Source organism: Engystomops pustulosus, chromosome 4, assembly GCF_040894005.1.
Source record: "Engystomops pustulosus chromosome 4, aEngPut4.maternal, whole genome shotgun sequence".
NCBI lineage: Eukaryota > Metazoa > Chordata > Amphibia > Anura > Leptodactylidae > Engystomops > Engystomops pustulosus.
Genome location: NC_092414.1, coordinates 10,680,367 through 10,694,529, shown reverse-complemented (window position 1 = coordinate 10,694,529; position 14,163 = coordinate 10,680,367). Strand labels below are relative to the sequence as shown.

The following is a 14,163-nucleotide window of genomic DNA, read 5'->3' as shown; positions in this document are numbered from 1 at the left end:
CGAGGTGTGTCAGGCCGAAATTTGGGTTGTTTTCATGGATTCCACATCAAAGTTGTTAACTTTGTCGCCACCCTGCTGTGTTATCCACAAAATATACTGGCAAACTTTTACCATTTAGGGATATTATTTCAGCGCTTCTTGCGCATCTGTTTACATTCCCCTCACCCGGCATATCCTAAACTTATAAGAACGCTACTACACTTGATCTTATACAAAAGGTTCTTAGAAGTGCTGTTTGGGGAGTAGCCTAGAGACAGGGGCTTGGATTGGCGAAAGCTCGCCTGGCAGCGGAACGCCAGCTCCATGCGCATCATGCGCTTCTTGCGCATCTGTTTACATTCCCCTCACCCGCCATATCCCAAACTTATAAGAACGCTACTACACTTAACTTGGTGCAGGCTGGGACCGAGTCTGACCCTGGGGCTGGTCATATACTGCCGACGCAGAGAATTGCGGGGCCTACCTCGGTCCAGGTCTCAAAGGCCTACTATACCTCCTCCCACCCCTCCTCCACCTCCTCCTCCTCCGAATTACCATCCGTGGGCATGGCGCCATCAGTCGGTAGCTCTAGGCACAGCAGCAGTGCCGTCGCTAAGCGACAGCAGGCGGTGCTGAAACTGCTGAGCCTAGGCGATAAAAGGCACACCGCCCAAGAGCTATTACAGGGCATTCCACATCAAAGTTGTTAACTTTGTCGCCACCCTGCTGTGTAATCCCCAAAATATACTTGCAAACTTTTACCATTTAGGGATATTATTTCAGCGCTTCTTGCGCATCTGTTTACATTCCCCTCACCCGCCATATCCTAAACTTATAAGAACGCTACTACACTTGATCTTATACAAAAGGTTCTTAGAAGTGCTGTTTGGGGAGTAGCCTATAGACAGGGGCTTGGATTGGCGAAAGCTCGCCTGGCAGCGGAGCGCCAGCTCCATGCCAAGATCCAACTAACATAGTTTTAACTGCAGCACCTTTAATCTACTACTAGTTCACTGCCTCCATACATGGTCCCCTTATCAAACGAGCTGTGTCAGGCAGAATTTTGGGTTGTTTTCATGGCTTCCATGTTAACTTTGTCGCCACCCTGCTGTGTAATCCACAAAATATACTGGCAAACTTTTATCATGTACCGATATTATTTGAGCGCTTCTTGCTCACCTCCTTTGGTTCCTCTCTGCCACCCATTGGTTTGAAGCCTGAGTCCATTTAGGGTATGTCGCCATGACACTCTCTAGCCTGCTGCCGCTGCCTCTGCATGCCGTCCCCTATAGTGTCAGGGTCAATTATTGGATGTTTTAGATGCTATCTAGCTTCATTCTGTCACTCTGTCATGGCCATGCTGTTGCCCATAATTTTGGCATAATGGTGCGATTATGCAGCCTCAGAGGCATCCATGCATGCTGCCCCTGCTGTTTCCTGTCCATTTCCGTGGTGTTTCCATCCTTTTCTGAGGTTCCCAGGTGTTTGGCCAAGCTTCCCTGTGCAGAGCCTTGGTCCCCTTGAAAAATGCTCGAGTCTCCCATTGACTTCAATGGGGTTCGTTATTCGAGACGAGCACTCGAGCATCGGGAAAAGTTCGTCTCGAATAACGAGTACCCGAGCATTTTAGTGTTCGCTCATCTCTAGTCCACACCCCTGGTCATAAATGTCACCTAGGTGCCTATCACTCTCTTCATACGAAAGTGACCTGCAAAATTGGCTTACCGGTAGAGAGTCAGATTTCTGGTTCTCATATTATTCACAATCTTTAAAAAGATTAACGTCACTACATCAAAACCATGAACCTTTCCAGCAATGAACGTGAGAGACTTAAGAAAATAAACATTATACTTTAGTTTGTTGAACTTTGGTCAACTTTGGACTTTTATCGTGGCAGTGGTTGGCACCGTATCCCGAGACCAGGTCTCAGCTACGCTGAAAGTGCAATCTGTTTGGTAACCTATAAGGGAGCCAAGAGGTGGAGTCGTGATGCAGAACTGAAATAAGGGGATGTCTGCGGAAAGTCCTTCAGAAGAGATCCGAGCTGGGAACAGCATTATGGCTCTGATGAAAAACTCCCAAATTACGCTAAATGATGGGCACAAGATACCAGTGGTGGGACTGGGCACCTATGCCCCAGAGGAGGTGATTTGTCCTACAACTACAGGAGCTTTCTTGCTACAAATTACGAAATTTTGGAGTTCTATGTGGTGCATGTTGACCGATTTATTCACAAGGAGCTAATTCATTGTCAGACTAATCATTTAGAAGTGGTACAATCCAAAAAGACAATGATCCAGCGCATATGATTGGGAATCCTCCATATTTTATTGACTCCAGAGTGTAGTGTGCAAAATCACAAAATCCAAAGAACTAAAACTTGGAGTCTACAGTATGGACGCAGTGGTTTGGAGTCAATACAATACGGAGGATTCCCAATCATATGCGCTGGATCGTTGTCTCTTTGGATTGTACCATATCAAGAACGCTGGTCACGTGGAGATCTGAGCTGCCTGCCTGGGAGTCCCCTAAAGATATTTCATACCGGGTGAGCGTTTCCAACTTTTCATATCTCTTTACTAATTACTATGTAGACACTTAGAGGGTTTGGCTTTCGATTTCTTTTGTAGTTCATCTGAAATATGTTTAATGGGGAAGGGGTCAGGGTTTTGTTAGTCTACTAAATTTATTCCGCACCAAAACTTCCCGAAATAAAGATCATGGATCTTTATTTGTTCACTTGAATACAGTCCAAGGAAGGATACATTTGCCCAAATTATCTTAATCTCAATTTATCAAACTTTTTAATTTTTTTTTTTTCGGTTTTCACACAGTTCTTCACGTTGGGTTTTTCAGTGGAGCACCTGATTTGTTATACAGTCCAGATATGGACTTTAGAAATAATCTCAAATTTTGTCGCAATTGTCATATAAAGTAGCAATTTTTTAAATGCAAATTACCTCTGGTCCAGAGCAGGCGTAGGCAAGAGGTTGCTTAAACATTTGAGACTTTTGTGTGACTTTCCAGTCAAAAGTCTCAAAAACCATAAAACTTGCATGTTTTTTTTTTATCAACCACGAATCAGGCAAGACTAAAACCTTACAAAACACCCAAAAACTAGACACACGTTTCCAGACGTTCCCCTGGCGTGTTTGAGTTGTGTTTTAGCATGTAATTAAAAGGCTGGGGTGGAGCTTAGCCTGATTGCATTGCATTTACATAGCATTAAAAAAGTGTTAACATAGTGGGGCACATCTACTTACCTGGTCCCCTCGCGATCCCGCGGTGCATTGTCCAACGAGGATTTGGGACTGCCGGGATTCACTAAGATCCCGCGCCTGAGTTCCTGCAGGTGGCACTGCTGCGCCGAGGTCCGCCGGAGTTCACCTTCTTCCTCCTGATGCATGTAAGTGCGTTTTTTCCGAATCAGTTTGGTTGCCCGATGGCTACGCCCCCGCGATTTTTGCACGCCCATGCACCACAGTCCAAATTCCCGGGGCAATTCAGCGCAAAACAAACACCTGCCCAAGTAGCAATGAGACGCATGCTACAGAGGGGGATAGTGGTACTAACTGGTTTTAGACTGGATAAAATCAAGGAGAATCTTGAGGTAGGAGACTCAAAGAAACCTTAACAGGAACATTATCTGGCCAAACCATTTCATCATATGACTTCTTCTGCCTTTAGCCACCTTCCTCGTAGACAATTGTCCATAACACAATTCCATGTCATATGTTTTTTTGGTACCTTCATGGTCTAAAACAATCATGTCATTCAACCGAAACTGTACCCAACATGTAAAGTTACAGATTGTACAATCCCAAAGCCAATCACTTTCCAGCGTTCATAAATCTAGGCTCTTAGATCACCTTCAACGGGCTCCAGTCTAGTTTCCCAGTCAACAGCTAAAAAGTAGCTTATAGCCTTCAAGTGAAATGCCTAGAGATGAGCCGACACCCCCCTGGCCACTCCATAGTTATGGTGTGGTATATGTTACATGGGAAATCCCAGAACATAGCCAAGAACATGTATGTAACTGCTGGTGGCTCCATGTCCTGCATATACACCAGGCTGAACAGTTTCGTGTAAGGTTCAGGTATCTTTCCCCTCTGATATTAGGCGTCGAAAAATGAAAGCACTCAGGGGTTCGCCATGGTATTTTGACAATTGTGACATGTAAATAGGTCTTATGACACTAAAAAAAGTTCTCTACTATTTATGTTGTTTGCAGCTTTAGGTTTTTGAACTTGAGCTGACCGAGGAGGAAATAAAAAGTCTGAATGCACTGAACCAGAACAGACACTTCATCATTGTGACAAAGTAAGTGAAAAACTAGATTCAAAATGGTCTAATATCCAATGTTGGCCTTTGACAATAGATCAATTCAAGTGTTCGTTGGCATCAACTGGAAAAGCCACTGCTGGCCATGGTAGGTGAAAGATGAAAAGTAAGGCATTTGCATCTACCCCTAAGAATGTTACCCATGTTCCTTCCCATTCCACACCTACCTACTCCGAAGGGGGTGATGCTCTCTTGTCCACTTGTGGTCAACCGTTGACGTCAGCTGTCACATGGTCACAATGTCACTGCAGTGGTCTGTAATTGGCCCACCGTGGTCATAGTCCCACCCTACTGATGTGTCTAGGACTGAAAGTGGAGAGAATGGGGCCTACAATGCTAATGGAGGGGGGGGGGGGTTACAGGAGTCGGTGGATGTGGCTTATTTTGTTTTTTTACACCTTTTCAGCAACCATAGAGTTTTAGTATGAGGTGGAGAAAGGAAGGAAGGAGGAGGCTAGCAGAGACCAAAATCTAAAGTGCTCTGTATTGTTTTTGGTAATTGACAACAACAACTGCAATTGGGTTTAGATTATAATAACTGAATCCCTTATGTTCTCGAAAGTCTACAATTTTAACATAATTTCTCCATATCTACATGATTTTGCAGATGGTAAGACCACCCCAAATATCAATTCCATGAAGAATATTAACAGCCCTTGATTTACTGACCCACAATCGTAAGATTGGTGGATGACCTGTGTACGTGAGGTATGGAGAAATTCCTTTAAGGACTTTCCAGGAATCGTGGTAAAGCCCCTAGCAACTGGGGCGGGTGGCACAAAAATAAAAATTTGTACCTACCCTGCTCTGACTGGTGGTTTAAGCCTTGCGATGGTCTCTGTTTCTCATGGTAGTGGGCAATGGTCAGAAGTGCTGGGGCAGGTCTTGTGACCAATTGTCAATTCTGGTTGAGTCAACAATGGCGAAGAGCCAGAGATCCTTGAACCAGCAGACAGAACAGGGCTCCCAGGGATTTTTCAGGGTTCCAGGAAAATTTCTTTGACATACTATTACTATGTAGACACAATAAAGTGACTCCAAAATGTAAAATATATGACACTTTTACGATTTCTGATAAGTCAAGATCCAGATCCAGATCTTCTGCATGGATAACGTTCTGTCTAATTCTTTATTCAGTCTGTCTTTGGCTAGACAAAGTTCCAGGTGGATTTGCATTTTAAGTGCTGTGTCCATAGTTCTCAAGTGTCCACTTACACTATGAATAAGGAAGTTGTCTCATGAGGGAGTTGTCTCATCGACTCTCACAAGTGGGTCAGTCACGTTACAGAGCTCCTCATCTTCAGTGTATTTCCAGCTTCTGGATTAGAATATGAGGCTTACATTGAAATCTGCTCTTCTTGCTTTGGATATTTAGGTTCTACCCCTAAAGAGATCTCACTGTCCCCTAAACTTCTTGAGCCTGACCAAATCAGATGAGATCAGACTTGTAATATCGCAGCATAAAATAGATACAATTGGCAAAGAGGAACATTTGTTACTACAGCCATATCCTGACATATTGGGGCAGATTTACTTACCGGCGAGATTCACTAACATCTTGCGTCCGAGTTCCTGCATGTGTCGCTTCTGTGCCGAGGTCCGCTGGAGTTCACCTGCTTCTTCCCGGTGCATGTAAGTGCTTGATCTTGTGACACAAATCCTTTGTAAAATTCCGAGGTTTGTCCGAATCCGTCTGGTTGTCCGACGCCCCCCCCCCCATTTCTGTCACGTGCAAGCCGGCGCCAATGTGCTAAAATCTGATCCCGTGCGCCAAAAACCCGGGACAATTCAGGGCAAAAGAGAAATATTCAGGAAACCTGATGAAAGTGCGGCGTTCAGACCCTTAGTAAATGTGCCCCATAGAGTTGGCTTGTGTATCTAAACACAATTACACCACATGTAAAACAGCGTGAAGAGCCTTGTCTCGCCTGTGGCTCCTTGGTGTTCGTTCCTTTAATAATATAATCATAGGGAAACCCCCAGGTCACTACTTCTTGTAGTATTTCAAGAGTTGACAGGTGACCCAGCAAAACCAATGAGTGGTCAAAAGAAACCAATGAGTGGAATAGCAGGAACAGACAGAAGTATAGTCAAAGGTACAAGCCAAGGCCACATCAGATGAAAGACAATGCCACATCAGGTGGAAGCCCAAGGACACACCAGGTGGAAGCCCAAGTACACATCAAGTGGAAGCCCAAGGCCACATCAAGTGGAAGACCAAGGCCACATCAAGTGGAAGATCAAGGCCACATCAAGTGGAAGCCCAAGGCCACATCAAGTGGAAGATCAAGGCCACATCAAGTGGAAGCCCAAGGCCACATCAAGTGGAAAACCAAAGCCACATCAAATGGAAGAACAAGGCCACATCAAGTTGAAGACCAAAGCCACATCAAGTGGAAGACCAAGGCCACATCAAGTGGAAAACCAAAGCCACATCAAATGGAAGAACAAGGCCACATTAAGTTGAAGACCAAAGCCACATCAAGTGGAAGACCAAGGCCACATCAAGTGGAAGACCAAGGCCACATCAAGTGGAAGACCAAGGCCACATCAAGTGGAAGACCAAGGCCACATCAAGTGGAAGACCAAGGCCACATCAAGTGGAAGCCCAAGGCCACATCAAGTGGAAGCCCAAGGCCACATCAAGTGGAAGACCATGCCACATCAAGTGGAAGACCAAGGCCACATTAGGTGGAGTTTGTACAATGTCAATAGTGGAGGCTACAGGTCATGACATCCAAAACAGGATCAGAGTCAAGAACATGCCAGGGTCAAAGATATGGACGCATTTTCAAGGGATCAAGGAAGATGAGAATCTTTCGAAACCTTCCTTGGAGAGAAGATGAATTAAAAAACCTTGAGGTGCAAAAAATTGACTGGTAGTAGACTGCAAGGTGCTGACACAAGTGGCCATTGCCTGGAAGAAGAGTGCAGAAGGACAATAATGGCTACTACCAGATGGAGCTACGGCGAGCATCTATACTTGTGGGTAGATTGTGGTAAATGTCAAGAAGAAGAACAACTTCTCAAGTTTCTCTGCTACTACACTCAGAAGAAAGCCATATGAGCAGCTACACAATACTTTTCAAATAAAGGATTTGATACAGTAGAGCATTGTTTTATGTATATATGCTGATCCCTCTCCAAAGAAGCCTGGTGTTTGCATGCAGAAAACACCCACTAGCAACACCCACAGTTAATGCTGACACCAATTGAAGGTGTTAACCCTCAAGTGACACCAACACGCGAGCCCCGCCATGTTTGGTCATTGCTACCCATGAAGTCATCGGGAAGCATTGATCAGTTGTCATGACAGCTAGGGGCGTAACAATCACAGGGTGCGACTCCAACCGGGCCCAGTGGTGGAGGAGGGTCCGTAGTTCCTCCATGTGCTCCACCCCTCAAAAAGAAAGTGTAGTACACAATTTACACGCACACGCGCTGTGGCAGCCACGGGCTCCTGTCTAACACTCAGTGCACCTTACTGTTAAACAGGAAGCTTTTCCCTCTGCTCAAAACAGAGGCCCCTCTCCCAGCCCCGAATCGTCCATGTTATTCCGAGCAGCAATGGAGACCTAATGGAGGAAGGGTTTCCATTCACCAGCTCCGCGCTGTGTAATGTGACCGTGCTGCTGTCAGGGAGCAGTGCAGAAAATCCAGCACTAGTAGCCGATCCACACTACTATCATCTAAAGAGGAGTGTACTGTCCGGTATGTGGGAGTATTTATGTGTAGTAGATGTGTGTATATGTAATTATGAGTATATGGTACTTTAACCCTAGGTTGCCTGATCGATCCTGACATATACTGCCATACTACAGTGTTCCACTAGCACACTGTTACAAATCTGCAGCAATGACAGGCCCCGGAGTCTTATAAAGACTCCAAGCTGTCATATAAACTGGTCATTGCTTCCCGATGACCTCGCAGGGGTGGACGAACAAAGGCAGTGCCCATGCACCACCAGACTGCCACAGCACCAATCACGGGTGTTGCCGGTGGGTGTTTGCTGCAATATGTCGTGCCTTGCTATAGAGAAGGGAGGAGAGGGAAGTCCACGTCCATGTGAAAGAGTCTTCACTCAATACTGTAGTCCTGGGCATCTGCCAAGCTTTCCCGGCAGCTGGCATCGGGCCATGATCGTACTTGTTTTTATGGAACTTTTACTCTTGTAGCTCAGGATTATTGCGGTCGTATAGCAGAATGTTATCTAGGGTTAAACTGGCAAAGACTTCGCATTGACCCAGTTTAATCTTTGATCTATGAAGTAGCTGAGAGGTGGAGCCGTCCCACTGGTCTCCAGCCAAGTAAACAAAGCTTCACCGAAGGAACTGGAGGACAAATCTAAACTACCAGCAGTATAATGGCACTGACAAAACATTCCCGAATTACCCTGAATGACGGACACAAGATACCAGTGGTGGGACTGGGCACCTACGCCCCCCAGGAGGTAGGTTGTCCTAGCTTTTAGCAATAGTGACAAGTCTAGGATTGCTATGCATGGTCCTACAACCTTTTATGTTTGATAAAATCTCAAATATGAGAATCATGTCAATAATAGTATCACAATATGACCCCACAAGGTCATCAGGGTGATATATGAAGAGATTTTTGGATTATGTCATGGGATAAAGTTAGCGCTGTAACTTTTAATAGTCAATATGGGAGCGGGGAACTTATCATATCAAAGAATGGGAAACTATGTTCAGTTCAGACGAGTGTTCAAAAATTTCATCAGATGGGTCAAGCCCACATAGAACTACAGGACACTGGACACAAGTGATATATTTGACCCCATCCTAATACTGGACCCCCATCTTGTCAATGTTTAGTATGGCATTTGACCCATCGGTTAAGGGTTTACCTAAGAAGTGGGTGAAGGCACAGACCTTCTCGTTCTGTTATATAGAAGGTCAGTGGGGATTACAGTCCTGACCACCATTCTACTGTAATTTCATCATGTCCAGGTTCTTCACTTAGGGATGGACGTTGAGCCATTGGGTTTAGGAAGCCACCAAAAAGTTTGAGTCTTTTGCTTGTATATTGTGTGCACCTACCAGGTCAGGTCTTCTTGCATGATGTAGAGTTAGAAGTTTAGTTCCTGGAGGTGAATATCTAAGGGACGTGATGTCTATTGTAGACTCTAGAAGAAAGTAAGTTTATTCTGGGCTCTGAAGGGGCATTAAGGACCAAGAGCTATGGGGAGAGAGTGCAATCACAGTAAGTGTCCTACTCGCTCAGTGTGGTTGGAGGTAGGATCTCCCATGAGAACGACCACTGGGACAAGCACTTTGATGTTCTATGACGTTACTAGAGGAACAGCATTCCACTACCAAGAAAACGAGGATAGTTGCTTGACCTCCATACTTTTGGAGACCATGATCATAAATTAAAGCTGTTCCAAGAGGGACCACTGAGATAACAGAGCAGGATAATATCAGATATAGTAGCTGTTGATTTGTAGATAAAGTTCTTATGAGGGTCAAGATGTAGAGGTAAAATATGGAATTTGGAAAGAAACCCACCATGAAGTTGAAACGGAAACCTATATTTATTTGTTACTAATAACTAATATTTCCAATCATTTCATGTAGTGCCCCAAGTCTCTGGCAGGAGAAGCTGTAAAAGTTGCTCTTGAGGTCGGGTATCGACACATTGACTCTGCATTTATATACGGCAATGAGGTTGAGGTCGGTCAAGCTATCAGAGAGAAGATCGCTGATGGAACGGTCAAGAGAGAAGACGTCTTCTACACCAGTAAGGTAACGGTGGGGACACATCTAACTAGTCAGCTATTACTTGTCCTCCTTCATGGTTATCTTAATATCTCAGACAATTTTTGTGTTTGCTTTCCCACCCCCTAGCTCTGGAGCACCTATCATACCCCACAGTTGGTCCGTACATGTCTTGAGAAGTCCTTGAAGGATCTACAGTTGGATTACATTGATCTCTATCTTATTCACATTCCAATTGAATTTAAGGTCTGAACATTACAATTAAAATTTTCCCAATGTTAATCTAAGCTTGAATTGGTGAAGAGGCTGTAGGACAAGTCCTGCTTGTCCAATGGTCTCCTGTATTATAATATGGCATCTCACTGGTTGGATCTCATTGGCCTTCTCTCTTTCTGTTAAGCCCGGTGACGATCTTTTCCCAACGGATGAAAGCGGAAAACCGATCTATCACAATACTGACATTCGAGACACATGGAAGGTATAAAGACTACACCTAAAACTGTTAAAAATAATTGTAAACTCCCCAACTTTTCAGATTTTGGTGCAAAACTAAACAAATTGACATGGGCATAGGCTAGGCCAGAGTGGGAGGTCTGGGCATGACCTTTGGTATCATGTTATGGGTTGTCTACTTGGGTTACGGGAACTATGACCAAGACAGGGACTTTGTTTTTACTTTCATTGGAGGTGCTCATCGGGACCACTTTGGGAAGCCATCCTTCCACTCTTCTGAGGTTCAACTTTAACATGTTCAGGTGCTTTTGGTCAGAAGTATAGACGTCTGGTCATACAACATGCTACCTTGGTATAAAAAAATCTGGAGAGAGGTTGACCTCTTTCAACAAATTTTCAAGGCAATCACGTCAGTTTCGATTCAGACCAAATTAACTTGAATTTTTTTTTTGTACATGAGGCTATGGAGGACCTTAAAGAAGCCGGGCTGGTCAAATCCATAGGGGTCTCCAACTTCAACCACAAACAACTGGAGCTCATCCTAAACATGCCGGGACTGAGATACAAACCCGTGTGTAACCAGGTAATGCAGTAATATCTTGTCCGGTGATAATTTATGGTATATATTTAGCCTTTGATGGTGGGAGTTTTGTAATAGAAAAAAAGATGGTTGTAAAAGCTCAACTTCACCAGATACTTCTTTCTTCTGATTCCGAGAAATCTGTGCCCTAAAGGTGATTATTGTACATTTTGTCCATCCTCAGGTGGAGTGTCATCTCTACTTGAATCAGTCAAAGCTACTGGAGTTCTGCAAGTCACATGACATTGTCCTGGAAGCGTATGGGGTGCTGGGATCTACTCGTGATGTCAAGTGGTAATTACCAACTCCACCAAATGGGACCATCTCGTCTCTACTTTAACCTTCTGATGATGTACCTTATGTTCCCAATGTTGTCTCTTCATGAGTAAATCTTAGTACCAATGACTTCACTCTTTCAGGGTTGACCAGAGTTTACCGATCCTGCTCGATGACCCTGTGCTCAACGCCATTGCTAAAAAACATGGCCGAACGCCTGCCCAAGTGGCAATGAGACAAATGCTCCAGAGGGGGATAGTGGTTCTTGCTAAGAGTTTCAAGCCGGAAAGAATCAAGCAGAATCTTGAGGTAGGTGACGGAGAGTCCTAAGAAGGTCACAACTTACGATATCTGCTACCTCCGTTTTAAGATGGAAATCCATAGCTCAAAACAATCCTTCAACCAACCCAAAAAATTGCTTCTGGTGGATTCATAAATGTATTAAGGGTTCTTCAGGGATTGAGAAAGTTGATGTTTCTCTTTGTGGATCCCAATTTCAGGTTTTCAAATTTGAGTTGAGTGAGGAGGAAATGAAAATACTAAATGGACAGAACCTGGACCAACGTTTTGTGGATATCTCTAGGTAAGCTAAGCAACTTTTTAGATTTTTTTTCCAAAATTATAGCAAATGTTATAGTGTCTATATTATATACTATACTATATACACGTACATGCTCGTAGACTCATTTTCCTTAGAAAAGCCTGTTGGGCAGGCATCCATATGACTCCGGTCATAGCTGGGGGTAGTCTGGGGACATAGGGCGGAACTAGGCAAAGCACCACCCCATAGCAGGTTTTTTAATGGGGCCCCCTTCCCCCTTAAAAAAATATACATATATATTTGTGTACTCGTGAGTAACAATCACAAACATTTATACACTCCTATACACACACACACACACACACACACACACACACATATATGGACATAGAGCATAAACACACCCAGGCTCGGACTGGCCCACAGGTGAACAGGTGGATCCACCAGTGGGCCCCCAGGCCCAGCATAAGTAGTGCTGAACAAGGAACCCTCTCTGAAATTTATACATATATTTAGCATAGAGCATCTCAACTATGTATTATATTATTATATTAATAGATTATGTAACAAACTTATAGCTGTGGTGGGCCACAAGATCAGATTTTACTGGTGGGCCCAAGGTATCCCAGTCCGACACTGTACACACCCAATACCCCAGATGCCATCGCCCCCTCACACTGCGGGCCCCATAGTGGCTGTTACACCTGTAGTTATACCCCTGCTAGGCGACAGTCCTCCATGTAGCCCCATGGGGAGATCAAGCATAGGGAGCGTAGGGAGCACGTAAAGGAGAATATAACCACAAGGGCTAGCAATAAGCTAGGATTTGCAATTATTACAGGTCTTCTACACTAGTGTCATGATAAATTCCCCCCAATATGTATATCTGTGGCATGTATAGGAAATTATGTGTAATTGTATTTTTACATGTTTGCAATGTGTAGGTATTTGATATTATTGAGGGAAAAAAAAAAACTTTAAAAATCTATGGGATTTGGGATTGTACAGTAGGTGGCTCCACACAAATTGACTCGTCTGGTGAGTCTAATGTAGATGAGTCTAATACTTTCACAACTGTAACCTCATTTTTCCTTATTTTTAAGATGGAAAGATCACCCAAAATATCCGTTGCATGAAGAATATTAAATTCTCCATTTACCCAAAGCCACAAGAGTCGCTCTCCAGTTCACATGACATCACAACATTTTCTATTTCTGTGCAAAAACAATAAAGTATAATGAATGTAAATACATAAGAGTCTGAGTATATATATCTAATCTCCCTGATAATAGGGGAGACATTGGGGCAGATTTACTTACCCGGTCCATTCGCGATCCAGCGGCGCGTTCTCTGCGGTGGATTCGGGTCCGGCCGGGATTTATTAAGGCAGTTCCTCCGATGTCCACCAGATGTCGCTGCTGCGCTGAAGTTCCCTGGAACGCACTGGAATACACCGAGCTGGGCTGAGTGAAGGTAAGTGCAAGCTCCGCGACACATTTTTTGTTTTAAATGCGGCGGTTTTTCCGAATCCGTCGGGTTTTCGTTCGGCCACGCCCCCTGATTTCCATTGCGTGCATGCCAGGGCCGATGCGCCACAATCCGATCGCGTGCGCCAAAATCCCGGTGCAATTCAGGGGAAATCGGCGGAAATCGGAAATATTCGGGTAACACGTCGGGAAAACGCGAATCGGGCCCTTAGTAAATGACCCCCATTGTTGTACCTTTAAAGTGGTTTTCCCACGAACTGCTACTCGCAAGAACAAGGGTTCCGTGGGACCCCTCGTCGCTCCGTCAGATTAATGGAGCAGATTGCCGCGTATGACCTTTCTGCTCCATTAATCTCCAGAGATTAATGGAGCACAATGGTCATGCGTCCATCTGCTCCATTAATCTGATGGAGACCCCCACTGATCAGGGCCTAACTTTAGGGCCTAACTTTAGTTTGTTGGAAAACCCCTTTAAGGCCAGTGCATGGCTGAGTACATATCAGGTAAAGTCTGTGCAAAGTCAGCAATCATGGCTACTGGTCAGGACATCAAGAACATGATCGCAGTTAAGAACAAGCCGTGGTCATTGATGACTACATACCTTCATGAGATTAATCAAACTGGGAACCTTCCCGTGCAAGAATCTGCCTTGCGAACCCCAGAGGTACAGGAGATTGACCCAAAGGTTTCCAGGTAGACCACTGTGGCAGACAAAAAAAGAACACCACTAGCTAGTAGTGATGAGCGGACCTAAGTCGCAAAGTTAAAAGC

General features: G+C 44.5%; 1 protein-coding gene across 2 annotated transcripts; it reads left to right on the top strand.

Moving 5' to 3' along the window:
• The first annotated feature begins 1,974 nt into the window (after positions 1–1,974).
• LOC140126038 (dihydrodiol dehydrogenase 3-like) lies at positions 1,975–13,144 on the top strand. Of its 2 annotated transcripts, none has more exons than XM_072145096.1 (9): positions 1,975–2,124; positions 9,915–10,082; positions 10,185–10,301; positions 10,456–10,533; positions 10,969–11,091; positions 11,273–11,382; positions 11,508–11,673; positions 11,865–11,947; positions 13,009–13,144. In XM_072145096.1, the coding sequence occupies exons 1-9, from the start codon at positions 1,990–1,992 to the stop codon at positions 13,049–13,051; spliced, it is 1,023 nt and encodes a 340-aa protein (XP_072001197.1). In that variant the 5' UTR covers positions 1,975–1,989; the 3' UTR covers positions 13,052–13,144. The 2 variants fall into 2 exon arrangements, with proteins under 2 accessions (XP_072001197.1, XP_072001196.1); XM_072145095.1 differs by lacking the exon at positions 1,975–2,124 and adding an exon at positions 8,508–8,770.
• The last annotated feature ends 1,019 nt before the right edge of the window (positions 13,145–14,163 follow it).